Below are 13,958 nucleotides of genomic sequence, written 5' to 3'. Positions count from 1 at the left end.
TAAAAAAAAAGTTCTTAAAAATATAAAAAAAAATAAAAAAATATAAAAGTTTAAATCACCCCCCTTTTGCCCCATTCAAAATAAAATAATAAAAAATAAACCCCACATACACATATTTGGTATCGCCGCGTTCAGAATCGCCCGATCTATCAATATAAAAAAAGAATTAATCCGATCGGTAAACGGCGTAACGAGAAAAAAATTCTAAACGCCAGAATTACGTTTTTTGGTCGCCGCAAAATTGCAATAAAATGCAATAACAGGCGATCAAAACATCGGATCTACCCCAAATGTTATCAATAATAATGTCAACCCGGTGCGCAAAAAATAAGCCATCAACCAGCCCCAGATCACGAAAAATGGAGACGCTACGGGTCTTAGAAAATGGCGCTATTTTTTTATTTATTTTTTTACCAAATTTTGGAAATTTTTTTCACCACTTAAATATAAAAGAACCTATACGTTTTGTGTCTATGAACTCGTAATGACCTGTAGAATAAGAAGGGCAGGTCAGTTTTAGCATTCAGTGAACGTGGTAAAAAAAATAAATAAAAAACAACTGTGGTATTGCACTTTTTTTGCAATTTTACCGCACTTGGAATTTTTTTCCCGTTTTCCCGTACAGGATATGGTAAAACTAGTAATGGCGTTGAAAAGTACAACTCGTCCCGCAAAAAATAAGCCCTCACATGGCCATATTGACCAAACAATAAAAACGCTATGGCTCTGGGAACAAGGGGAGCAAAAACGAAAATGCAAAAACGGAAAATGCTCCGGGGCTTAAGGGGTTAAAAGGGTCTCCAGTTGAGGACAATATTTTTAAATGGAAGGCTCCAGTTTCTTAAGCACATACACAGGTGAGCCTTTTATACATCTCCATTTTGTCCCCTGAAACACCGCTGTGCCATATTTCCAAGCCAACGAGAGCAGCCCTCAGCACCCCGGCGCGTCACCGATGACGTAAGCAGGAGCATTGAGTGACGTCACCAGCGCGGCTCCCCATCACACAAGCTTTGTACGATTGTAATACCGGCCAACTTCAAATTCTGCCTGGTAACAGCGGATAATAGCGTTCATCCTATTGGCTAGCAGGCTTGCTTTTATCCATTGGTCCTGGCTTTGTAATTCCGTCCATTTTGCGTGCAGCAATTGGTTCCCATCGGTTTCGCTGACAGGTATACGGACCAATCCGTGCAGAGAGCGAGGAGGGCGCTCCTGTTTGCACACCCGTTCTCCGGAGCGAGGGTTCTCCCTGTGTTGTCGGAGCGCAGCCCCGGGTCTTCATGGCGGTCACCAAGCAGCTCTGGATCCGGATCATTTACGCCACGATGGGCACGCTGATTGGTGTGTCAGCTTTCCTGGCTTGGAATGTGGCCTTTGGGCAACCCTGGACTGCGGCCATGGGGGGCCTGTCAGGTAGGGGCAACCTGTGCTGAGCCGCCGTAGTAATGGCATCTGGGCTTTCCCAGTTATGAACCAGACTAATGTGAAAAATGTGATGTCTTCAGTTGTGTGCAAAGATGGTGGGATGGGGAGCGCTGTGGTTGTGCGGCAGGAGCGCTGTGGTTGTGCGGCAGGAGCGCTGTGGTTGTGCGGCAGGAGCGCTGTGCTTGTGCGGCAGAGCTGTGCGGCAGGAGCGCTGTGCTTGTGCGGCAGGAGCGCTGTGCTTGTGCGGCAGGAGCGCTGTGCTGCAGCAGAGACCCATGTGTGTGCGGCGGGGAGTCCTGTGTGTGCGGCAGGAGCACTGTGCGACAGCGGAGGAGTCGTGCATGCGCGTGCGACAGCGGAGGAGTCGTGCATGCGCGTGCGGTAGGAGTGCTGTGCAGCAGCAGAGACCCGTGCGTTGTGACGTAGGAGTCGTGTGCGGCAGGAGCACTGTGTGACAGCGGAGGAGTCGTGTGCGGCAGGAGCACTGTGCGACAGCGGAGGAGTCGTGCATGCGTGTGCGGCAGGAGCAGTGTGCGGCAGGAGCATTGTGCGACGGCGAAGGAGTCGTGTGTATGCGTGTGCGACAGCGGAGGAGTCGTGCATGCATGTGCAGCAGGCTGAGGAGGAGTCACGTGCATGCGTGTGCAGAAGAGGTGGAGGAGTTGTGTGCGGCAGGAGCACTGTGCGACAGCGGAGGAGTCGTGCATGCGTGTGCGGTGGAGGCGGCGGAGTCTCGTGCATGCGTGTGCGGTGGAGGCGGCGCAGTCGTGTGCGTGCTCTGGAGGCGGTGGCATCCTGTGCGATGGAGGATTCCTGTGCTTGCGTGTGCTGTGGCAGTGGAGGAGGCGTGTGCGTGGTGTCGGCGTAGGAGTTGTGTGCTGCGGTGGAGTCCTGTGTGTGCGTATGTGGCGGCGGAGCTTGTATGGAGAACCCTGTCATCAGTGCCACTCACATTTGCTGATTGACTGAGGGGGTCGTACAATAGTCCCCCCCCCCATATGTCTTGATGTGACTGTCCCCCAGTTGGTGTCTTAGCAGTGACCTTAGATAGGAGAGAGGAGGGCGGTCGCTGTGAGCACGTTTCTCATTCTCCGCTGGGGCACAGGACCCCATTGTTGTGAGGGGTGGGCTGTAATTGTAGGACAGCCCCATGTAAACCTCTCCAGGTACGCACACATTTAAAAGCAGTGTTCTGTATGAAGAAAGTGAAGGTTTCCCTAGTTCTCATTATTGGTGTTTTCTGATTATAGGTAATATCCTGGTATTACGTGAAATGATTCTTCTGTGCATAAGTCACATGTTGTATGGTCGCTGATTGTAAAGCCTCATTCAGACAAACATTTTTTACTTTGGCTATGTGCCCATGATGCAGAATTGCTCCGGATTTTTCCTGAGCGTTTCTGCATCTCCCTGGCAGAAAAAAACACATGCGGATTGTACATGCGTTTTTTTCAGCCAGGGACAAGCGTAATTGAAGCGTTTTGCACATGTGATTTTAGCATCACTTGGAAAAGTGCTTGACAACTTGGTCACACTATAAAAATCCATGCAACCGGCAAAAAAAAAAGAATAAAAATGTTAAAAAAAGAAAAAAGCATTATACTTGCCTTCCGATGGCCCCCGGTCTCCTTCTCCGATGCGTCCGGTCTTCCCGGTTTCTCGCGGTGGTGTAAAAGGACCTTCCATGACGTCATTTAGTCATGTGACAGGTTGCGTGACCGCTGACCTGTCATATGACTAAGTGACGTCATGGCAGGTCATTGTACTCCATTGCGAGCCATCGGGGAGCCAAGACTTACCGGATAGAAGACCGGGGGCCATCAGAAGGTAAGTATAATGTGTTTTTTTTTATTTTAAATTCTTTTTTTTTAAGATACTATGGTACCCAGGTCTGGAGGAGAGTCTCCTCTTCTCCAGACCCGGGTGCCATCCGCACATTGAATCGCTTAATATCCGCATGTGCACATGTAGTCATGCGGATATTAAGCGATTCAATGCAAGTCAATGGTGGCGAAAACGCTGCGTGTCCGCAAAATTAATGGACATGCTGCGGATTTTTCCGCAATGATAATCTGCAACGGAAATTTCCGCAGCATGTGCACAGCACATACGGATTATCATTGGGGACCATGGCAGGCCTTCTACCATGCGTTTTTTAAGCGTTTCTGCGGTGGAATTGCTGCTGCGGAAACTGTTAAAAAGCACATATTGGGCACACAGCCTTACATGTTCTATCAGTGTTTTTCATGGCCATAACACATACCTATTATAATCTACAGAGCTGTTCACATGTTCGTGTTTTTTGCATATCGGGTGGTAAACAAAAAAACAGAAATGTCCATTTTTGATCTGAGTTTCGGATTGAATTCTTCAATTCAAGTTCATGAAATACTTGGAGAGCACGCTGATGGCGTCCTAGTTGCATCCTAGTGCTGCTGTCTATCACTTACAGGTGCATCTCACTAAATTAGAATATCATCATAAAGTTAATTTATTTCAGTTCTTCAATACAAAAGGTGAAACTCATATTATATAGTCATTACAAACAGAGTGATCTATGTGAATTGTGTATATTTCTGCTAATGTTGATGATTATGGCTTACAGCCATTGAAAAGTTTGTTGGCACTAGGAGAAGTCGGGTTGCGAGCTTGCGTATTTTGGCCAAAATATCAACCAATACCCCATGTAATGTATTCATCATACATTATTTTTCATCTTTTTATTGCACATTTTTCATTTTTTGCAGGATGTGTCCAGGTTCTTTATTGATGGTTGGGTAGATTGAAGGGTCTGTCCTGTGGGGTGCATGTATATAGTGTCGGGCAGCCTCGCTCGATTTAAAATTATGGGTGTCATTAATGGGCTATAAGCCAGACACTGTGCACCACAGCTATCTGTGTGACTGACTGGCGTCCTATACAAGCTGCGTTTGTGTGTATTGTTAATACCACACAGCCACTCACATATCTGCCAATTCATGGAGGTTCAGTATTACGCACCTGTGCTGCCCCCGCCTTTATTATGGGGTCTGCCGCATCCTGCTTGTGCTTTGTTAACCTGACCTGGTGCGGGTAAGGCTGTTTTTTCTGTGATGTTTTTTAGGACTAGAAGAAGCTTGAGAATCCTTCATCAGGTCTTTTTTTAGGCTACATATGAGATAAACTGATGAAACATTGATGGTAATCAGGGCTGTGGAGTCGGAGTCAGTATAAAATGGACTGACTCCAACTCCTAAAATATATAATAAATTGAGTACAGTAGTTCAGTGCAGTTTGTGGGGAATATTTTTTCATAAGAATTTGGGAGAGTTATGAAATGTCCTATAAATGTCTGTCCTATTCCTGATCTAAGGGTCTAGACTTTTAGCTGAGATGAATCTGTGCTGCAGTAAATTTATCACTTTAACATGAGCCATGAATGAGGGAGTCGTGAAGTTGGAGTCATGGAAATTGAGGAGTCGGAGGTTTGGCTTACCACTCCACAACCCTGATGTTACAGCTGATACATTGAAATTGCTACTTTTTTTCAAAAATAAAATAAAATAACTGATATCTACTTGAGCTCACTGTATCTATGGTGCCAGGAGCCGAATAGGACCCCTTTACTGGAGATGGGGGAATCATTTCCCAAAGCCTTCTGTGGAACATGCTTTATGGGAAAGTTCACTAAACTTATTGCTGCTATATTTTCTCTTCTGTATTATGGCCTCACATGGGTTTTATGACCCAAACTAACAGCTGGTCAGGAGACTTATGGTTGTCAGGGATTACTGCTGATATACAGCCACATTACACTCATGTGAACCGTCCAGTGCTCTGTATTAGGGGTCTACAGGACCTCCCCGAGCTGCCATACCATGCCCTGTTGAGTGCATCATTTAGAAGAAAAGCTTTGTGCATACATATTGGGCTGTAGCATAGAAGCGGAATACAACAGTAAAAATACTCCACCTGAAATTAGAGGTATACGGATGTACAGTAAAAACCAATGCTCCTCTATGGGTGCCCTGTTAACGCCGTGTCTCCCCAGGGGACCCTGTAATGGCAGCTTGCTTGTCATCTAGTTTCATGTAGTAGACCAAGAATAATTATAATAACATACTTTGCTTAACTCGGGGACTAGTCACGTGTCCGTCCTTACTGTGGGGGAGGGGATATTGGTGTGCACTACTGACAGTGAACTTGTCTTGAAGTGCAACTGTCTTGTGACGGGAACGTCTTAAAAATGAATCTGTCAGCAGGATTTCCCCCCCAAACTATTTATATGTGCATGGAGCGCTTTTTAAGACAAGTCTGAAAAAAATCAACTTTTCAATTGATATGCAAATCACACTACAGATCTATTGTAGATCTGAAGTCCATTCAACTCCAGCTCTATTTCCCCTCTCAGTGCTGCCTCCTCCCTGCTTGACTGACAGCCTCTATGCTGTGTGACTCCAGGCAAAGGAGCTGTCAATCAAGCAAGAGGAAACACTGCTGGCCCATGCTACAGCCCCAGGGGACTATAGACTACTTCCACAGGTTTTATTGAGAGGATGAGTTGACGGCCTACATGCCTAGCTTTTTGTTGCTTATTTTAAAGGATTATCCCATAATGTTCACTTCCAGTGTATCTGGAGCGGAGAGGTTCTGCTGACCTTCATCTGTGAACCGCTTGCCAGGTCTCCTGCACAGCCTGCAAGGATCATCCACCTGTCCTAATGCTAGAATCGGAGGTGCGCCCGATACCTACTGATGCCTGCCAAACGTTCAGCAGACTTCACATTGGGGGCACTTCTTCATCTCCCAAGTGATGACCCTTAAAATCGTATCTTCACGGTGTTTTTTTTTTTTTTTTAATGTGGATTTTTAAGTCAATTCTGTTACAAGATCCACATCAGAATCTGCTTCTGAAATTGATCGGAAGCGAACAATATCGATCTGAAACCACATAGCTGTTCATACCACAAGCTTTTTGTAAGGAGAAAACGTACTGTGCAGAAAAAAAGCGAAAAATCTCCTGTTCTAATCGCCTATAGAGACTAAAAAATAAAGTAAAAAATGATTGAATGTTCTTTAAAAAATATAAATGTCACCCCTCATCCTAATTCTAGAATAAAGACATTCTGAAAAAAAATAAAATTAGCTCAAACAGTAATCCACATAAAGAAAAGCTAAACATGGAAATGCCAGAATTGACATTTAGTCACTGCCCCTCCCTCGAAAAATGTAATAAAAAGCGCTCAAAATGACACAAGTAAACCAAAATGATATCCATAAACACTGCAGATCGCCGTGCGGAGAACAAGTTCTCATAGAGCTCCATCACAGGGAAAAGTAAAAAGTCATAAGTCAAAGAGAATGGCAACATGAGCCAAAATATGTTTTAACAAAGTTCTGAATTTAATTTTTTAACTGCAAAATAATAAAAATAAAATAAGATTTGTAATGCTGCAATCGCCCTAACCTAAAGAAATCATTAAGTCAGGTCATTTTTAACATACAATAAACGCCGTAAAAAATTAAACCTAAAACACAATATGGCAGAACAGCGTTATTACCTGCGTGAATTTTTTTCACATTTTACTGTGCATTATATGTTTAAAGAGAATACCATTTAAAACTACAACTCATTCTGCAAATAAAGAAGCAGCTATGGCTATGTCACTGGGAAATGTATATCAAGTTATAGCTCTCAGAAGTTAGGAAAAAACACAAAAGCGGAAAAATGCCTCTGTCCTAAAAAGCTTAGAACTTCAATACTATATGTAGTGCGTCTTAGAAAACTGTGGGCACTAGTAGGAACACTGCTGTGTTTTGAGCAGTAGTGCTCTTAGCAGGGCTGTGAAATTGGTATAAAATGGACCGACTCCTAAAATATGTAATAAATGTGTGGTACAATGCTGGATGTGCTGTAAATGTTTTCATAAGAATTTGGGAAAGTTATGAAATGTCCTATAAATGTCTGCTCTATTCCTGATCTAAGGATCTACGCTTTGAGTTGAGCTGAATCTGTGCTGCACTTTATGTACACGCTCAGTAGTGAGGCCGGGCTGTGGAGTCGTGACCCGGTGGTTTTGCTTACCGTCTCCACAGCCCTGGCTCTTAGTCATGGCTGCCATATCTAAGAGCCCCGCTGTAGAGTTACTCCCCTATACTGTATTTTTCAGATGACGCACCAAACTATAAGATGCACCCCAAGTTTAAAGGAGGAAAATAGGAAAAAAAAAATTTTTTAGCCTGTCATCAGGATCAGCAATGTCAGGTGTCACAGGTGCATCTTACAGTCTGAATGTAGCTTACCGGGGGTGGGGCAGCAATGGTGGAGCCAGGGCTGTGGACTCGGTAAGCCCAACCTCCGTCTCCGACTCCTCAATTTCCATGACTCCGACTCCCTCATACACGGCTCATGTTTAAGTGATAAATTTACTGTGGCACAGATTCATCTCAGCTAAAAGTCTAGACCCTTAGATCAGGAATAGGATAGACATTTATATGACATTTCATAACTTTCCCAAATTCTTATGAAAAAATATTCCCCACAAACTGCATTGAACTACTGTACCCAATTTATTATATATTTTAGGAGTCGGAGTTGGTCCATTTTATACCGACTCCAACTCCACCAAAATGGGCTACGATTCTGACTCCACAGCCCTGGGTGGAGCAAGGTCACATTTACATCATTTGACAGCAGGAGTGGGGCGCTGCTGCAGGCCCTGGGCTAGGAGAAGGGGGCGAGGCAGGAGCGGAGTCCCCGCTGCGCACATTGATCTCCCGGCGGTCTTCAGTAAAATGGCACGGGAGGCGGCGCCTGCGCAGATTGAGATATCAACTCGTCACTGAGCCGACACCGTCATTGTGCACAGCGAGGACTCCACACCTGCCTCACACCGCCAAGACACCCCCTCCTCCTAGTCCATGGCCTGCAGCGTCGCCACATTCCTGCAGCTGCCGGCTTCCCGCAGCTGTGACCCCGCTCCACTGCCGCTCCCCGGTAAGCTACATTCAGACTAGAAGACGCATCTCCATTTTCCTCCCAAATTTGCGTCTTATGGTCTGAAAAATACAATAATAAGCTTGCAGGTCCTGATCTGCTACAACCACAGCAGTACATAAGGAGCTGGACGTCCAGGACCTCTTTTTCGGCTACTGTGTATTTTGTTTTCCCACCTCCATTCCAAAAAAGTTGGAACGCTGTATAAAATGTAAAGAAAACAAGAATGCAATGATTTGGAAATCTCTCATGGCCATATTTTATTCCCAGCAGAACGTAGAACACAGATCAGACGGTGAAAGTTAGACGTTTTTTCCATTTCCTTTGAAAAAATTACCGTATTTTGCGGTATACTATAAGACGCATCCCAAATTTTGGTGTGGAAAATAGGAAAAAATGTTTTTTTTATTAAATAAAATGGTGCGCCTTATATTCCGCTTCACCTGGGGTCGGCGGTGGTGGAACGGGGGATCACAGTAGCCAGGGTCACTGCTTCAAGAGGTTGGCGGCAAATTCAGCAGCATTGGGGGGATGCTGCGGACCCCGTCCTCTCGGAATAGTCGCTGATTCAGGAGGACTGGGGCGGTGGTGGGGTTATGCTGTGGGCCCCGTCCTCAGAAGAAGTCGGCGGTGAGCGGACGTTACCTCTCCCATACATAGCCCTACGGTTGGCTTAGGGAAAATGGCCGCCGAAGCATGCGCAGATCGAGATCTCGTCTCCCGAGGTCTCACTCTGCGCATGCTCCTTCGGCCATTTTCCTGAAGACTACTGCAGGGCTATGTACGGGAGAGGGAACCTCCGCTGACTTCTTTTGAGGACAGGGCCCGCAGCTTCGGTCCAGTCCTGCCACAGCCGCCAGCCTCCTGTATCTGTGATCCCGCTCCACCAACTCCGGCCCCCAGATAAAATACCGTACCTTTGCATTATAAGATGCACCCCCTTTTTCTTCTCAAATTTGGGGGGGAAAAGTGCGTTTTATAACCTGAAAAATACGGTAATTATAGAAATTGATGGTAGCAACACATCTCAGAAAATAATACAGGGTTAACAAATGACTGGATAAATAAGTGGTGCTAATGAAAAACAGCTAGAGGGTCAATATATAAATCACATGACTGTATTAAATGAGCATGTTAGAGAGGCAGAGTCTCTCAGAACCAAGATGGTCAGACATTTGCCATGTTGTGCGACTTCTTTCCCTTTTAGCCGATCCCTCCCAGCGTTGTTGGAAGGTGTTGTGCTCTGTGTGGATAGAATATTTTCTGCTTGGCTTCTCTAAAAACAGCTGCTTTTTGCAAGATAAAAACAAATCTGCTGCCAATAAGCCCGTTGTGCACTTCAGGACTGAATGTATTCATGCCTTCATTAAATTCGGATGTAGCATACCTGGCAGGCTAGAACTCGGTGAAGTTTGGTGCCAGTAGTTAATATTTTCAATTAGCTTTGTGTTTTGGTGGTCCCAGAATATGTCGGCTATGTACTAGTAGTAATGCAGGATTATTGCAAACATATGTAGCGCTGGAACTTAAAGTGGGAAGCTTACATCTAGGATATGATCAGTCTGAGAACTTTATTTTCTTTGCCCAAGCTAATGGACAAGTTAGAATGACTACTCCGGTCAGAAATGAATTGGCCACAGCCGTTCTCCAATAAACGAGGTTCAGTGTGACGTTTCTTGGGATTGGTGGAAATAGAAAGCCCTATTCCCACTTCCGTAGTGGGTTGCACTTTTTAAAAGCGTGCCATGTGATTTTAGCCTTGCTACCTGCGACTAGCTGAAGCTATGGTGACGTAGTTCAGTGCAATGGTTCCCAACACCAGGGAAAAAGCCCTGGAAAGCGAGAAAAAAAATTCCAAGTGTGTTGAAATTGCAAAAAGTGCAATTCCACAATTGTTTTTTATTTACCATGTTAACTATATGATACAACTGACCTGGCAATATGAGTCCATAGATCAGAACGAATACCAAACGAAATAGGTTTTTTTTGTGAAGAAAAATTCAAAAATTGTTTTTGTCACCAATTTTTGAGACCGGTACCGTGTTCATTTTTTGGGATATGGTGCTGTATAAGGACTTAATTTTTGCCCACTGAGCTGACATTTTTATTGATGCCATTTGGGGTATGTTGTTTTGATTGCCTCTTATTGCATTTTATTGTAGTAGGTGGTCAAAAAATCATAATTCTGGCTTTTCGTTTTTTTTCCCCTCATTATGCCATTTACCGATCTGGTTAATTTATTTAAATTTTTGATCGGACTTTTACGGACGCAGCAATTCCAAATATGTGTTGTTTTTTATGGAGGAAAAAAGGGGTTGATTTGAACTTTTTTTTTTTTATTTTGATCATATTTTAAAAACATTTTTTTTTCACTTTGTACTTTACTTGTTTAGTCCTCTTGGGGGACTTGAACCTGCGATCATCCGATCACTTATGCTATACACAGCAGTGCTACACTGTAGCGAAATTCACCGTGTCCTGTGAACACCAGCTATAGGGTGACTTTCGCAGAAGTACAGTCACGACAAGCACGGAGGTCTTCAGCAGAGCCCCAGCTGTCACGGTGACCGATCAGCGCCCCTAGATCATGACTCGCCCCCTTCTGGCATACATTAAATGACGCAGAGATTGAAAGTGGTATTTAATAGGTTAACAGACACGGGCAGAGCTCTCCTCCTATCGCTGTTTGAGGCGGATGATGACTGAATAAAATCCATCATCTGCTGGGAAGGGCAGGTTCGACTTGCGAACCCGCATCAGAATCAGGGACCCAGCATAAGATGGAACTACGTCCTATTTCGGGAAAGGGTTAATGCACTTTAAGGGTTCACTCACACTTCTGATTATATCGGACGAGTGCTATCCATGGTTTTTACGGATAGCACGTGTACCGATGATAGTCTGTGGGGCAGTGCACATGTCCGATTTATTTTTCTTTTCCTTTTCCTCAGACCAAGTGGTCCGAGGAAATAAAATTGGAGACATGTCTCATTTTGATCCGAGTGTCAGATCAAATTGGCAATGCAAGTCTATGGGTCCATGAAAAAATCGGACTGCACTTCTTTAAGAGGTTAATCTAAAAATGTGATCTAAACAATGGATCAGTTTATGACAATACACTCCCTTTTAAAATGCTGCATGTGAAGATCTTATTGCATAATGTTTTTTGCCTCCCACTTGTAATTCTTACCAAATGATGGCATTCCTGAGCTTGGGAGGAAGAAGAGCGGAAACCTAAACATTGAAGATACATTTGACACGTCGCTGTCCGCAAGGAGAAACGTTATCCCTTGGATCCCGGTCAGATTCCTCTCATCCAGCCAATCCAGATCTCACACTTTGCACTGAGGAGGGCAAGCACCCCGAAACAGTGTTTGCAAGTTGAGAGTTTGGTTTTGGCTTTCAGGCTGCGTGCCCACTATGCGTTTATCAAGCGTTTTTGCTGCGGAATTTCCGCAACGAAAACGCTTGGTAATACGTGCCCCATGGTCCCCAATGATAATCCGTATGTGCTGTGCACATGCTGCGGAAATTTCCGCTGCGGATTATCATTGCGGAAAAATCCGCAGCATGTCCATTAATTTTGCGGACACGCAGCGTAATTGCCGCCATTGACTTGCATTGAATCGCTTAATATCCGTATGACTACATGTGCACATGCGGATATTAAGTGATTCAATGTGCGGATGGTACCTGGGTTTGGAGAAGAGGAGACTCTCCTCCAGACCCGGGTACCATAGAACCTGTTTAAAAAAATAATTTAAAATAAAAAATAAACATTATACTTACCTTGCGATGGCCCCCGGTCTTTTCTCCGCTGCGTCCGTTGTCTTGTACGGCTCGCGATGGTCTGTCACATGACTAAATGACGTCTCCACAGGTCCTTTCAGATCATCGCGAGCCGTACAAGAGAACGGACGCAGCGGAGAAAAGACCGGGGGCCATCGCAAGATAAGTATAATGTTTATTTTTTACCATTTTATTCTTTTTTTTTTTTTAACTATTAACTTGGTCACGCTATATAAATCCATGCCGGTTGCATGGATTTATATAGTGTGACCAAGTTGTCAAGCACCTTTCCAAATGATGCTAAAATCGCTTGGAAAAGGGCTTGATAACCGCATGCAGAAACGCTTCACAAATGCTTCTACCTGCAGGAAAAACGCATGTAAAATCCACATGTGTTTTTCCTGCCAGGGAGATGCGGAAAAAATCTGCAGTATTTGTGCATCGTGGGCACTTAGGATAATGCTAAGGCTGCGTGTCCACTATGCGTTTTTCAAGCGTTTTTGCCGCGGAATTTCCGCAGCTAAAACGCTTAATAAACGCTTGGTAATACGTGCCCCATGGTCCCCAATGATAATCCGGATGTGCTGTGCACATGCTGCGGAAATTTCCGCTGTGGATTATCATTGCGGAAAAAAACGCAGCATGTCCATTAATTTTGCGGACACGCAGCGTAATTGCCGCCATTGACTTGCATTGGACCGCGTGACATCCGCATCACTACATGTGAACATGCGGATATCACACGGTTCAATGTGCGGATGGTATCCAGGTCTGGAGAAGAAGAGACTCTCCTCTAGACCCAGGTACCATAGAACCTGTTAAAAAAAAGAATTTAAAATAAAAAATAAAGATTATACTCACCTTCCGATGTCCTCCCGGTGTTTTCTCCGCTCTGTCTGGTCTGCCATATGGGTCACGGTGTTGTGAAGGACCTGCCATGACGTCATTGAGTCATGTGACCTGACACATGACTCAATGATGTCACCGCAGGTCCTTCACAACACCGCGAGCAGTGCAAGAGACCGGACACGGCAGAGAAAACACCGGGAGGACATCGGAAGGGGAGTATAAGCTTGTTTTGTTTTGTTTTACCATTTTTATTCTTTTTTTACCTATTAACTTGGTCACACTATATAAATCCAAGCCGGTTGCATGGATTTATATAGTCTGACCAAGTTGTCAAGCACTTTTCCAAGTGATGCTAAAATCGCTTGGAAAAGCGCTTGATAACCCGCATGCAAAAACGCTTGACAAACGCTTCTACCTGGCAGGAAAAACGCATGTAAAAACCTCATGCGTTTTTCCTGCCAGGGAGAAGCGGAAAAAATATGCAGCATTTCTGCATCGTGGGCACATAGCCTTAGTCATGTGGCAAGGCTTGTTAGAGGGTCGATATTGACTTTTAGGATTGCTACTTCCTATAGGTGGCACTAGAGTTCTAGTCCTCTTCCTCTCTGAAGGGGCAATTTGCGTCACTTTGTATAAATGCTTCATAAAGTTCTTCACAAATTGGTTCCCCCTATTTTTTTTATACAATGATATATTTTAACCAGTCAGAAATTCTTACTCCTCAAACCATTAATATAATTGTGTAGATCTTCAAAAGGCAAGCCAGTCGATCCTTTATGATCCCAAGCAGTGCTTCAGCAGCGTTTTGAAGTTGTGTTTGTGAAGGCATTGGGGTGTGACTATGCACTTACAGCTTCTCAGCCTCAAGCTGTATTCCCTTCCTAGCAGCACTCTCCCCTGGCTGATTGACAGGTTA

At 44.6% G+C, this 13,958-nt stretch overlaps 1 protein-coding gene across 1 annotated transcript in view; it reads left to right on the top strand.

Moving 5' to 3' along the window:
• The first annotated feature begins 1,176 nt into the window (after positions 1-1,176).
• Positions 1,177-13,958, top strand: part of SLC48A1 (solute carrier family 48 member 1) — a 48,836-nt gene continuing 36,054 nt past the window's right edge. The window contains exon 1 of the mRNA XM_073663176.1: positions 1,177-1,416. Coding sequence (XP_073519277.1) covers positions 1,284-1,416 — 133 coding nt within the window. The 5' untranslated portion in view covers positions 1,177-1,283. The remainder of the gene's footprint in view (positions 1,417-13,958) is intronic.

Source organism: Phyllobates terribilis, unplaced genomic scaffold (assembly GCF_046119375.1).
Source record: "Phyllobates terribilis strain yellow unplaced genomic scaffold, ASM4611937v1 Scaffold_2__4_contigs__length_985480577, whole genome shotgun sequence".
Classification (NCBI taxonomy): domain Eukaryota; kingdom Metazoa; phylum Chordata; class Amphibia; order Anura; family Dendrobatidae; genus Phyllobates; species Phyllobates terribilis.
Note: the sequence above shows the minus strand (reverse complement) of the source record. Positions and strands in the feature narration are given on the sequence as shown.